Consider the following 14230-nt stretch of genomic DNA (forward strand, 5'->3'; position numbering starts at 1 on the left):
TGCTCTGCGGCATGTGGGAAGCCCCCCTGCTGCGTTTTTATTTTCTTTCTTCCCATCCTAAATTCTATGGGGCTTCCCTGGTGGCGCAGTGGTTAAGAATCCGCCTGCCAATGAAGGGGACACGGGTTCGAGCCCTGGTCCAGGAAGATCCCACATGCTGTGGAGCAACTAAGGCCGTGCGCCACAACTACTGAGCCTGCACTCTAGAGCCCGCAAGCCACAACTGCTGAGCCTGTGTGCCACAACTACTGAAGCCCGCATGCCTAGAGCCTGTGCTCTGCAACAAGAGAAGCCACCACAATGAGAAGCCCTCGCACCGCAAACGAAGAACAGCCCCCGCTCACCGCAACTAGAGAAAAGCCCACGCGCAGCAACAAAGACCCAATGCAGCCAAAAAAAAAAAAAAAAATTCTATGGTCAGTGGTCAACACTCCCTTGCACGTCCCTCAACTCCCTCTCCTCTGTCTAGCTTCAGTTTCCTCGTTTGACTAAACCACAACCCTGGTTAAATCCATCTCTTCACCAATTCTGTGCCTGCACTGACCCAGCTAAACAGTGGCTGTAGAAAAACCCAGAACCATACTGACTGATCTGACTTCAAATGCATGACCACTAACCTCAAATGGACCCTAATGCTGCCTGGAAACCACATTACCTGTCTCCAGTCACACTTGCAGCCAGCACCGTGACCAGGAATAGGAATGCTAGATTTAGCAAATAGCAGCCCTATCTAGGAAGAAGATGCTAATATGAATTTTCAGCCAATGTGGCAAATGGTGAGAGAGTTATCCTGAGGTTGGGTCTTTTTTCAGAGCCCTTCTCACCACAGCATACAAGGGTGCGACCCAGAATATTAAGATGGTTGACTCTGATTTTGGCTATGGACTGAAGTCTTCTCTCTCCTACCTGGAACTAAGAGGCCAAGATCCCTGGAGAGAAGACACAGCCAACCAACACTTCAAAGGTAAGGAAGCCCAGTCTACCCTGGGTTGATCCATGAAGCCATAGACCTCAGAAATTATTATCCAGATGAATGGATTTGGGGCCCACTGGGCCCAAAAGTCTCCTGCTAGCACCCCAACTTCTCCCAACTGGTCTTTGAAGTTGGGCATCTCAGAGTCAACCTAGACAACACTAATTCCGGAAAGAAAATTATCCCAAAGGCAGGCAGAGGGAGGGGTCTTATGTAAAACAGAATAAAGAGACTGAGATTTTTCGAGAGCATGTTAATGTATCTAAGTTATAAAATGAGAGGTAATCAAAACTCTTCATTCCTTCAACAAATATTTAATTGAGTGTCTGCTATGTGCCAAGCACTGTTCCGGATACCAGAGATACAGTGGTAAGCAAAAAGAGTCTGTGCTTTTTTATTTTATTTATTTATTTATTTATTTATTTATTGGTTTTGGCTGCGTTGGGTCTTCGTTGCTGCACGTGGGCTTTCTCTAGTTGCGGCGAGCTGGGGCTACTCTTCATTGTGGTGCTTGGGCTTCTCATTGCGGTGGCTTTTCTTGTTGAGGAGCACGGGCTCGAGGTGTGTGGGCTTCAGTAGTTGTAGCACGCGGGCTCAGTAGTTGTGGCTCACAGGCTTAGTTGCTCCGCGGCATATGGGATCTTCCCAGATCAGAGCTCAGACCTGTGTCCCCTGCATTGGCAGGTGTATTCTTTTTTTTTTTTTTGGCAGGTGTATTCTTAACCACTGCGCCACCAGGGAGCCCCAAGAGTCTGTGCTTTTAAGGAGTTTATATTTTTGTGGGAAGACATAATAACTAAACAAACAAGAGAATTTCAGATAGCAATGAACACATGAAGAAAACAAAACAGGATAATGGCCCAGAAAGAGATGGAGGGCTACTATTGAGAAGAAGCCACTCTCTAAGAAGGTGATATTTGAACTGAGCGATAAGGAGATGGCCACACCAAGATCTGGATTGTAGTGGTCCAGGCAGAGAGAATAGCAAGTGCAAAGGAGCAAGCCTGGTGTGTATAAGGAAACCGAGGGAGGGAGGGAGGGGGCTATGCAAGATGAGGTCACAGAGGTAAAGGGGCCTGGCAAGGAGAATGGCTTTTATTACAAGTGCAATGGGAGGGTTTTAAGCAAGCCTCATTGCCTACTTTGTGTTTTGTTTTAGAGAGATTATTTCAGCTGCTATGTGAAGAATGCATTATAGGGATTCAAGAGTAGGAGAAGGAAGCTGGTTAGGAGGCTATGGCAGACATCCAGAAATGAGGGGCTGGTGGCTTGGACTAGAGTTGGGATGGGGGAAGTAGCTGGGTTTGAAGTAAAGTGATAGGACATGCTAATCTGGAGTGTGCAGACCTCACCAACGGCCTCACCTGACCCCTGCCTCCACTTCTTCTTTGCTGGCATGGTCCTGATTTTGTATAATTATTCACCCTTCCACTTGGTCATGCCCAACTTGGTAACTTCCACTTGGCCTTTCCCTAGACCTAGGGCTAAGTAAAGGTTAGTCCAAACCATTCCTAGTAGTTCCATTCCCTCCTTCCAGTGACTAGTTTAGGCCTGGGGCCAGTGAGATATAAGGGAAAGTCTGCTAGGGTGCTTTAAGGAAAGGTTTTTCTCCCTGATAAAAAGAGATGTGGGAGGAAACCAAACCCCTTTCCCGCCTTAGGATGGTATCATATGAGGGCATAATACTTGGAGCTGCTGCGGCCGTCCTGTGATTAGGAGAGAAGTTGCCGCCAGCCCATTGAGGATGCCAGAGCAGAAAGCTGGAAATACCGGACTTTTTGGTGACATCACTGAATCCACCCTGGAACTGCCCTGCACTCGAGGTTTCTTGTAGGATAATAAATGTACCCATTGTTTAAGCTGCTGGTAGTTAGGCTTTCCATTACTTGAAGCTAAAACATTCTTACTAATAAAAGAGGGGAAGGAGAGAGGGAAAGAGGAATGCGGGATGATCCTAGGTTTTTACCTAAGCACTTGGGTGGAAGGTGATGTTGTTGACTCAGACTCGGAAGCCTAGGATAGAAGCAGGTTTGGCAGGGAGTGGGATGAGGGTAGTATACTGAGAGTTCTACTTTGAATGTGTTATGTTGAGCTGTCTAATGTGCTTTCGAGGTATGATGTCAAGAAGGCAAAGAGTCATGTGAGTGTGAAGTTTAGAGGAGAGGTCCAAAGTGGAGGTATACATTTGAGAGCCATTAACATATAGGTGACATGTCTTTCTTTTTGTTCAATTCTTGCACTTCAGTTTGGCAATGTATATACTCTGGGTATTTTTTTTTGAGTAACCCTAAATATGTTACAATCACTTTTTATTAAGGACACTTAAAAATATACCCCAAAGTAGAGATAACATAATAAAACCCCATATACTCATCACTCACCTTCAACGATTGCTCCTTCAGGGAGAAAAGCACATGGAAAGCCTGGGACTGAGCTATGGGGAATACCCTTTAGAGGTAAACCATCAAAGACCACCAAAAAGGAGTGGCCAGAACAGACACCAGGAGGGGAGGTGTCATCGAAGCCAAGAAGGAAGTGCTTCAACTACAAAACACTATAAGGGAGGGATAAGCTATGTCAAATACTGCTGAGAGGCTGAGAACGATGAAGAGAGAGACATGGCCTTTGGCTTTGGCAAGATGGAGGTCACTAGAGACCTTGGCAAGAACATCTAAGTGGAGCATGTGAACCAGGTCTGCGTGGACAGCAAGAAGGAGAGAAGACATGGAGATATTCCTTTGGAAAGATGGGTCTGTGAGGAGGAGGACAGCTGGTAGATGCTCCATCTGAAAAAGTGGAAGGATGTGCACCAAGGCTCAGCTCCACCTCTCCCAGATGGAATCAATGGAGACATTTTAAACTTTGATGACCTTGCTGCACTGCTCCAAGGTTGTGGTGAGACTCTGAGAAGGACTTAGAAAAGACAGAGATAACAATGGGCATGGTGAAGAGGGAGAGCGATCCAAAGAGAGAATGGACATCCATGTAGGGTAAATGGACTAAGCAATGCGTCATGAGGAAGAGTGAAGAAGTGTCTGGCATCGTCTTCTAGATTCTGTACATGTATGTGAATGTCTAAGAGTTTTCCATCTGGTAATATGGACTGTTACCTGCACACGTACCCGGAGTTTATGGCCCTAATTCAGGGGATCTGTATATACCCTGAGAAGATACATACACGCTCACAGCCATGCACATACACACATGAGCATGCACAAACACACATGCACAATCAGGAGCAGAACCTATGTTCCACTAACACGCCTTGGGCATGTCTCCCTGAAAAACCTTGTCTTCTCCATTTTTCCTGCCAGGAGGCCTGCTCAGTGGTTGTGAACTCCTTGCTACAGGGGCCAGGGTAATGTAAATGTGTGGTGTGGGTTGAGCATATGATTTTAAATGGAAACAGGCACTGGTCTTCTGTGTCAGGGAGACACAGAGTGATGAGGGCTGCCTGAACTGGAGCAGCTTGTTGCCCATCCTAAGAGAGTAGCCGCCACCCAGCTGCATTTGTTGCCTATTGGTTTCCTATGGAGGCTGTAAGAAATTGCTACAAACTTAATAGCTTAAAACAACGCAAATTTATTATCTCACAGTTCTGGAGGTCAGAAGTCCAAAATAGGTCTTATAGGGATTGCAGTATCATGATTTAAAAGAAAAAAATATATATGGTTACTCAGATGACCAAAATATATTTCTTATATATTATTTGATGTTTGTCCACTCCTCCTGGCTCACAGTTCCCCAAACCCTGAGTGTTGAGAGTGATCAAGGTGTCTTTTGTTACGTTAATGAGGTGACTTTTGGACCCACCTAAGGAGGGGGGCTGCTTGTCAGTGGAGCCAACTGAGTGATTAGACGGTTAGAAATTTCAGTCCCACCACCCGCTTCTGACCTCCTGGGAGGGGCGGGCAGCTGGAGATTGAGTTCAATTACCAATAGTCAATGATTTAATCAGTCATGCTTATGTAATGAAGCCTCCAGCCAAACTCAAAAGGATGGGGTTTGGAGACCTTCCAGGATGGTGGACACATGGAGGTGCTGGGAGAGTGGCGCTCCTGGCGCTATGGAAGCTCATGCCCTTTCCCCGTACCTTGCCCTCTGCATCTCTTCCATCGGGCTGCTCCTGGCTTATATCCTTTTATAATAAACCAGTGATCTAGTAGGTAGAATGTTTCTCTGAACTCTGTGAGCCTCTCTAGCAAATTAATTGAACCCAAGGAAGAAGTAATGGTAACCTCTAATTTACAGCCGGTCAGTCAGAAAGATGGGTAACAACCTGGACTTGTGATTGGTATCCTGAATTGGAGGGGGCTGTTGGAACTTCCAATTTGTAGCTGGTGGGTCAGAAGCACAGACAACAACCTGGGCTAGCGACTGGCATCTGAAGTGGGGAGTGGGTGACAGTCTTGTAGGACCAAACCCTTAATTGGGGAATCTGATGCTGTCTCCAGGCAGAAAGTGGCAGAATAGAGTTGTTTTTTGTTTTGTTTTTTTTGCGGTACGCGGGCCTCTCACTGCTGTGGCCTCTCCCGTCGTGGAGCACAGGCTCCGGACGCGCAGGCTCAGCGGCCATGGCTCACGGGCGCAGCCGCTCTGCGAAATGTGGGATCTTCCCGGACCGGGGCACGAACCCGTGTCCCCTGCATCGGCAGGCGGACTCTCAACCACTGCGCCACCAGGGAAGCCCTGAGTTGTATTCTTGAACACCATGCTGGTGTCTGAGAATTGCTTGGTGGTGTGTGGGGAAGCCCCCTGCCCTGCACACTGGAATTGGAAGCCTGTTTAGGGATAAACTCAAGGTGTTGGTATGGCTGTCTTCCTTCTAAAGACTCTAGAGGAGAATATGTTCCCTGCCTTTTCCATCTTCTGGAGGCTGCCCACATTCCTTACCATGGCTTCCTTTCATCTTGAAAGCCATCACTCTGACCTCTCCTTCCCTGACTCTGACTCTCCTGCCTCCCTCTTCCATTTATAAGGACACTTGTGATTGCTTTGGGCCCACCCAGAAAATCCAGAATAACCTCCCATCTCAAGACCTTTACCCTAATCACATCCAAAAAGACATGTAAGGTAACGTAGTCACAGATTCCAGGGATTTTGCCATGTAAGGTAACGTAGTCACAGATTCCAGGGATTAGGATGTGGACATCTTGGTGGGGAGCGATTCTGCCTATCACAATTGCTAAATGGGAATGCAGGCCTAGAATAGTCATATCTTCCAATTCTTTTCAAGATAAGCTGGAAATCTGGATTTTTACATGATCGTGCAGAAAAGAGTTAACATAGCAGAACTGAGACTTAGAAAGGCCTGCTCGCAAGGTTGGCCCTTGGCTGGCATCTGGGAACTTGGCTCTTAGAGTGCGCCCAGTCAACAGCTAACTGATAAGCATGGTTCATTGTGCCTAGATGGTGTGCGTAAACGATATGATTTATGCTGAACACCTGCTTTTCTTCTAAAGAGTCTGGAATTTTGGTAAGTGCAAGGCAGAGGTGCCTATGCGACCAGACCCCACTAAAAACCTTGGGTGCTGGGTCTCTAACGGGCTTTCTTGGGCAGAAACACTGCAGGAAAACGTTGTCGCATTTTCATTTTGGAGGAAGAGTACGCTGTGTGAGCCCTTATGGGAGGGAGAGGGCATAGGTTCCTTCAGACTCTGCTTGTGTCTTTTCCCCTTATCATCCAGTTGTGTATTGTTCCTACATCACTGTAATAAACCTTAGCTGTGAGTCCAAGTTTATGCTGAGTCCTGAGAGTCTGTCTGGCAAGTCTCCTAACATAGGGGTGGTCTTTGGGGATGCCCCAAAGACAATTCCTGATTTTTTTCATATTCTAAACGCTACGGGGGTTAACACTGTGGGCGAATTTGGCCTCCAGGCTGCTAATTTGAAACTTCTGACTTCTTAGAGTTTCACCTTAACTTTAGTCCCATCTCTGTAGTGAAAAAATTCACCTGACACACACTTAGCAAATCTTTACCACATGCTAAGCGCCATACTAGGAGCTACAGACACAAAAGTGAATAAGACACAATCCTTACCTTCAACAAGGCCGCTATCTAATAAGATGGACGTGTACAAGAATAACCGCAGCATGATGTGCTACACACGCTAAAATAAATGAATAAAATGCTCTAAGAGTCCAGACAACTGCATACACGGTGCTTTGCTGTGTACGTACACATCCCTCAGTTCATCTGGTCCTCACAATCCGAAGTTATTATCCCAGTTTTACAAAGAAAGAAGCTGAACCTGAAGGGCAAATAGGTTTTCGATTTTGCCCTAAGATAGCGCAATCTTCTTAAAATATTCATTCTGCTGGGGTTGGGGTGCACAAGGAAAAAAGAGGGCCAGGGAAGGTCTGCAAGAGGCCGTGTGTTCTGTAATCACCAAGGCTCCTTGCTCTGTAGAGACCATGACCCCATTTCCCAAAGCAGCCTCATTGTATGCCCTTGCCAGTTTTCTTTTTAATGAATGAGTCTTGTTCTCCCAACCATATGGTTAGTCTACTGGGAAAACAGACCTTGTCATATTTCACTGTATTTCTTTCCATGCCTTGCCTAAGTAAGGTGTCGATTAGCTATTTTGTTGGTAGAAAGTTGCCATTGCTAGTTATTTTATCCTGATGCGTTGTTCTGTCAGGCAGCTCTGGCCCTAGGAAACACTCTGATAGGAGAGGCAGGTGAATGCTTTCTAAGTGACTAGCCTGGGAGACAGGTTTCTTAATGTGACCAATAGGCACATAGGGCACTTCTGATGATTTCCTCAGTGAAGGGAGACAGCTAGAAAATGTAAGGCATGCAAGGGAAAGCAGAAGTAGATTGAAAAGCCCATTCTTGCAAGAAATGGAAATGAAATGTAAAAAGAAGGAATAGCTTCAGCTGAGAGCTCCACCTGAGCTCTGAGGGCGTTGAGATGCATGTCGCAGATCCTGCCTGTGGCTTAGGGACAGAAGAGGGTGGGGAAGTCAAAATCAGCCATGATATCTGAATCTCCATTTCCTTTTTTCCTCTTTGGAGTCAACAAACGTTATGATACCTCACAACAATGCTTTCTGGGGGTGGAATCATTGTCTCCTCTCACCGGTGAAAATGCCAAGGACTCAGTGAGGTTAAGTCACTTGCCCAAGGTCACATAGGGCAGTCAAGATGCGAATCCAGGTACTGAGGGCTTCGGTCCAGAGCTCAGGCAGTTCTGGCAGCAGGAAAACGGGCAGGTGACGATGGCGAGGGCCGGCTAATAGTGACGGCGCTGATGACGGGGCCACTGACCGGCGGGTGGCCTGCGAGCCGCAGGAGATTCCGGGGGTCGGCCCTCGCAGACAGACTGTGGGGCTCGGCTCCGCGGAGCAGCCTAAGGGATCGAAAACCTGGGGCTCAGGCTGTGCAGCTCCTGGTCCTCGGCCGCCCACGGGCGTTGGCGAAGGCCAGCCATCCCGGCCGGGGACCAGCAGGCCGCTTGCAGCTGCAAGGGGTTCCTGGGGGACAGGCCAGAGCCAGGCAGTCGGCCGGAGCCTCCAGGGAGGCGGGTCGGGGAGGGCACCGGCGAAGGCTGGCTACAGCCACTTCGGATAAACAGTCTCTACAGCACCCGCCCTAAGTCAGAACACCTGAGCCACAGGCGCCCCCATGACGCAGGTGGCGAGACTCGTCCTGGCACTGCGCCCTGCGTCCCAACAGCGGAGCTCGGGAGCTCTGAGTGTCGGCTCAAAACCCGGAGCGCAGGGTTAAAGCTCCGGTCGCTACCCCTAACCCACGCGGGACAGGTGAGGGACGGGGGCACGCCAGGGGGAGGGGACTCGCCCTGGCCCCACCCCTCCGGGCCGCCTATCTTTCGGGGCGTGGCCTATGGGCTGCCCAGCTCCTGGTGGGCGGTCGGGGCGCGTGGGCCCGCCCCCCGCGTATAAGAGCGGTGCGGCACTGCAGCTAGCGCAGTTCTCACTGAGACCCGTCACCCGGACTCTACGTGAGACCCACCGCCTGGACTCACCATGGTGAGTGCGGCCCTGCCGGCATCTCGCCCGTCCCTTAATTGCCCCTCTTCTTCGGGGAACCTCCCTCCCGGGATGCTCGGAGCCCTCCATCCGAAGTTCCTGGTCTCGAGGAGTTGGCGGGGGAGTGGGGTGGGGGGGTGGGGGGTGCATTTCCCTCACCCCACCCCCTCCCGGTGACTTTGGCTGAGCCACGTTGTCCACTTTCGGAGGCTGGGGAAGGGAGTGGAGTGGGGTGGGATTCTTCACGAGCAGAGAGGAGTCCTCCTGGAATCCCCTCCTGCTCCACCAAGCATTTTGTGCCCTAATTCTCCTGAGGGGAGTCACGCGGTCCCGTGCCCAGTCTCTTCCGCTGGCGAGGAGACCCGGTCGGCTGCCCTCCGCCCCTAGCCTCCCCCTCACTTCCCGGTCCCCGGAACTGACCAAACACGTGCTTGGCGCAAGAAGGTGGAGGGGGTCAGATTACTTGGTTCAGCATCCCCCTTTCCTCCGACTGTGTGTGTATCCCTCCTACCCACAGTCCCCTGTGACTCAGCACCCTTCTTCTGATCCTGGAGGGGTGGCGAGAATGGGGTTCAGCCTAGTCAGGCGAGCCGGATTCTCTCCAGCCGGAATCAGGGTGCACGGACGGGCAGAGACAGCTGGCGCTGAGCGAGAGTGCGGCCGGGGCCAGGTTGGGGGGAGGGGAAAGAGGTGTGTGTAGGGGGGTGGTATTTATAGCCTAGGGACCGGGACCGAAATCCAATCCTCGCTTTCCGCCGGGATGTAACTGGAAAGAATCTAGAAGGGGGGGGGGGGGGGCGAATGCAGGGCCAGGGTGCAGGATGGCGCTCACCCTGCCCAGGCAAGGCGGTTACCTCTGGGGCCTCACCGCAGGTTCCGCTTCCTTTTCTGGGTATTTGGAAACCGTCACCCCGCCATTTCGGTGTCGAAAAGGGAGGCTGCGCCGGCCCTGCGTGGCACCACTTTGGCTCTTCAGAGGTTAATTTCACACTGGCAGGGATGAGCCTAGGGCAGCGAGTGCCCCAGTACCCACAACCCGTATTGCCTGCGCCTGCCGTCTTTTGCTCTCTGCAGTCTCGGTGAGGGCTCCGCAGTGGACGAAGGTGGTGAAGACACCCAGGGTGTGGGGGTGGAGGTGACGAACGCAGCCAGACGGGCTTGAAAGGCGGTGGGGGGAGGGCATCCTGCTGGCCAGCGTGGTCAGTTGACGCCTGGCTGGAAGGCTGAGACACCTCTGCAGCCCGCAAGAATGAAAGGGGGAGAGGGTTATACGAAATACTAGTTGTTCCATCCTCAGAGCAAAGAACTAATCAAGCTGGGGACCTCTAGCTATAAATCCATAGCTCCGGAAAACCTTCTGTCCCTCCTCAGGCTCTTGAGAAGCTGATTTGTGGGAGTAGGGATTGGGAACAGCTGAAAAATCGCTTGTCCTTGTCTCAGTTACTGCAGTGTCTGCCTGTCTCATACGCACTTGCCCTCTCCGTCCTCCCTGAGTGTCCTGTGAATGTAGCAGGGTCATGTGGAGCCACAGCTCTTACTTGACAAGGTCCCAGTGGAGAAGTAGGCTGAGGGACTGGCCTGCCCTACTGGGTGCCTCCAGTTGGAAAGTCCTATGCAGGGGAGCCTGGGCAGGCTGCCAGCCTCTTTGACCTCTGCCCAGCCCCAAGCCTCCACTTTTGCCAACTGAGTGATCCTAACTGGTAGGTGATAGGGTGGGAGAGAGGCTCATGAGGTAAGGACTTATGTATGTGGAGCTTATGCCATGTCCCCTCTCTTTATCCTTCAGCGTGAATGCATCTCAGTCCATGTGGGGCAGGCAGGTGTTCAGATGGGCAATGCCTGTTGGGAGCTCTACTGTCTGGAACATGGGATTCAGCCAGATGGGCAGATGCCCAGTGACAAGACCATTGGTGGAGGGGACGACTCCTTCACCACCTTCTTCTGTGAAACCGGCGCTGGAAAGCATGTGCCCCGGGCAGTTTTTGTGGATTTGGAGCCCACCGTAATCGGTGAGAGGAAGAGAGGGTGGAATTGAGGGGATGGAAAGTGACTCTAAGCTTCTCTCTGGAGAGAGGGTGTGTAGACCTGGCTTTCCTGGCCCTAAAAACCCCTTGCCCTGCTGGAAGCTAAAGAAGGCAAGCTGATTGCAGGCTGGCCTGGGCAGCAGGTCTGGGTTTCCCATACACACTGGTATCTCAGGCTGGCAGAAGGATGAGCTCTTCCATATATCTGACCACAGTTACCAGGCTGGGGGAGGGAGGTATGTGCTGAGCACAGCCTTGTGGTTTCTGCCCTAATGATGTGGTTTATGCCCTTCCAGATGAGATCCGAAATGGCCCATACCGACAGCTCTTCCACCCCGAGCAGCTCATCACTGGGAAAGAGGATGCTGCTAACAACTACGCTCGTGGTCACTATACCATTGGCAAGGAAATCATTGACCCTGTACTGGACCGAATCCGCAAGCTGGTGAGAACTTGGGATGGAAGGAAGGGAGCGTTTGAGAGGATGCTAATGGTCAGAAACATTTTTTCCCAGATCCATTTCTTTTTTTTTGCGGTATGCGGGCCTCTCACTGCTGTGGCCTCTCCCGTTGTGGAGCACATGCTCCGGACGCGCAGGCTCAGCGGCCATGGCTCACGGGCCCAGCCGCTCCACGGCATGTGGGATCTTCCCAGACCGGGGCACGAACCCGTGTCCCCCGCATCGGCAGGTGGACTCTCAACCACTGCGCCACCAGGGAAGCCCTCCCACATCCATTTCATGGGGTCATCTCTAATTGTACATGTCCCAGAGCATGCTGCAGCTATGGGATACTCATTAGTCTTTGCCTTGACTCCTGAGAAATTTTAGGCGTTTGTGAAGCCAGAAGATAAAGAGTTCCTCAGGGCCCTTCCCTGCCCACATTGCTCTTTACTTTCTTGCCTTTCAGTCTGATCAGTGCACAGGACTTCAGGGCTTCCTGGTGTTCCACAGCTTTGGAGGAGGCACTGGCTCTGGCTTCACCTCACTCCTGATGGAGCGGCTCTCTGTTGACTATGGCAAGAAATCCAAGCTGGAGTTCTCCATCTACCCAGCCCCGCAGGTGTCCACAGCCGTGGTGGAGCCCTATAACTCCATCCTGACCACCCACACCACCCTGGAGCACTCAGACTGTGCCTTCATGGTGGACAACGAAGCCATCTATGACATCTGCCGCCGCAACCTAGACATCGAGCGCCCGACATACACCAACCTCAACCGCCTCATCAGCCAGATCGTCTCCTCCATCACGGCCTCCCTGCGCTTCGACGGCGCCCTCAACGTGGACCTCACGGAGTTCCAGACCAACCTGGTGCCCTACCCTCGCATCCACTTCCCCCTGGCCACCTATGCGCCAGTCATCTCTGCAGAGAAAGCCTACCACGAGCAGCTGTCGGTGGCAGAGATCACCAATGCCTGCTTCGAGCCTGCCAACCAGATGGTGAAGTGTGATCCCCGTCACGGCAAGTACATGGCCTGCTGCCTGCTGTACCGTGGAGACGTGGTGCCCAAGGATGTCAACGCCGCCATCGCTGCCATCAAGACCAAGCGCAGTATTCAGTTCGTGGACTGGTGCCCCACGGGCTTCAAGGTTGGCATCAACTACCAGCCCCCCACTGTGGTGCCCGGGGGTGATCTGGCCAAGGTGCAGCGTGCCGTGTGCATGCTGAGCAACACGACCGCCATCGCTGAGGCCTGGGCCCGCCTGGACCACAAGTTCGACCTGATGTATGCCAAGAGGGCGTTTGTGCACTGGTACGTGGGCGAGGGCATGGAGGAGGGTGAGTTCTCCGAGGCCCGGGAGGATATGGCTGCCCTGGAGAAGGATTACGAGGAAGTAGGCATCGACTCCTATGAGGATGAGGATGAGGGAGAAGAATAGAACAGCTGCCTGGAGTCCACTCACTATGTTTATTGCAAAATCCTTTCGAAATAAACGGTCTCCTTGCACGGTTTCTTGTCCCCTCTGTGAGTGATTAAGCTTCTGCTGCCTCGTCCCCTTTTGTGCTGCTGCTGCTTCTGCTGCTGCCCTCACTATGTGCTGCTCATGACTTTTTCCCTTCCATGGCTGAAAGTGAGAACTTCAGGCCAGGAAAGAAAGACCTTCCTTGCCAGGCCCAGGAAACATGACCCCGTGTATGATCCTAGAGGAGCCCAGGATAGGGGGGAGATGAGGACCAAGTCTTGGACCCGTCTGTCCAGCCATAAGCTGTTAAAGGATCTGAGGCTTCACTTCTGTTCCAAGTAGTAGTTTAAGCCCAGCAGTTTCTGTATTTGAGAGACGGCTACCCTATTCTTCCCGCTGCTCTGCATTCACTGACTCTGGAAGCAAGGCTTGGCCCAGGTACCTCTGTGCGTTATAAGGGCTTGGGAGTGGGGCTGAGCTGGCCCGGAGTTCCTGGGCATGGAGCCTAGTCATAAGCTTGGGGGATGGGAGGGAACAAGGGCGATCTCCTAGAGTTGTTTGTGTCACTGCACCTCCTAGCAGCTTTGCAAAGCTTACTGTTGGTCTCGCTGCTTTGCTGGGGCCTAGGGTTGTGCCATTAAAAGTCAGGTCATTTCCCCTCTGTTTGTGCTTTCTTTCTGGCCTCAGCCTCTGTGCTAGCTGGTGGGAGCCTCCTGCCAGGGCCCTGGGGAAAACTTCAACTTTGCTAACAGGCACCCTGGGACGCACACTGACGTCAGCAGTTGGGGGTGGGCACAGTGCGGGGAAGAAGCTTCAATCTCAGGAGCAGGAGATGCGAACCCTGCCCTTGCCTCCCCTCCCTGGTGATTCAGGAACACAGTGCCCTTCCCAGGGGAACAGCTTTCAAGCCCAGCAAGGGCAGGGCCCCTGTTTACTCAGCAGAGTAAGCAGGAAGTGGCAGCTGGATACTGCCACACCACACTGGCCTCATTAATCATTAACCATGTGTGAACTAGAACCATCTGGGAGAGATTCTGGGCCAAAATGGCTGCCACTTCCACTCCCCTTGCTCCCAGGCAGAGGCTAGAGACCAGCTATGTAGCCGTCCCAAAGACTCCTCAGGTGTCGCCACCCAGAAGCCGTTGCCTGGAAAACTAGCCGGGCTGCTCTGACTAAGCTACCCAGCCCTGGGAATGAAGAAATGAAAGTATGAATTGAGGGTGAGGGTGCTTAAGGCGGCCCTGGTCACAGTTCTAGGCATAGAAGCCAGTTCAAACCAGAGCATCTTGAAGTTTCTGAATAAGACAAGCTAGGAGAAGTATTGCCCACCACCAAC

At 51.7% G+C, this 14230-nt stretch overlaps 1 protein-coding gene across 1 annotated transcript; it reads left to right on the forward strand.

The window, feature by feature from the left end:
• Window positions 1-8864: 8864 nt before the first annotated feature.
• Window positions 8865-12943, forward strand: LOC116757159 (tubulin alpha-4A chain). Its single transcript, XM_032638572.1, has 4 exons — window positions 8865-8966; window positions 10753-10975; window positions 11287-11435; window positions 11899-12943. The coding sequence occupies exons 1-4, from the start codon at window positions 8964-8966 to the stop codon at window positions 12868-12870; spliced, it is 1347 nt and encodes a 448-aa protein (XP_032494463.1). The 5' UTR covers window positions 8865-8963; the 3' UTR covers window positions 12871-12943.
• The last annotated feature ends 1287 nt before the right edge of the window (window positions 12944-14230 follow it).

The sequence above is a fragment of the Phocoena sinus genome, chromosome 7, assembly GCF_008692025.1.
Source record: "Phocoena sinus isolate mPhoSin1 chromosome 7, mPhoSin1.pri, whole genome shotgun sequence".
Classification (NCBI taxonomy): domain Eukaryota; kingdom Metazoa; phylum Chordata; class Mammalia; order Artiodactyla; family Phocoenidae; genus Phocoena; species Phocoena sinus.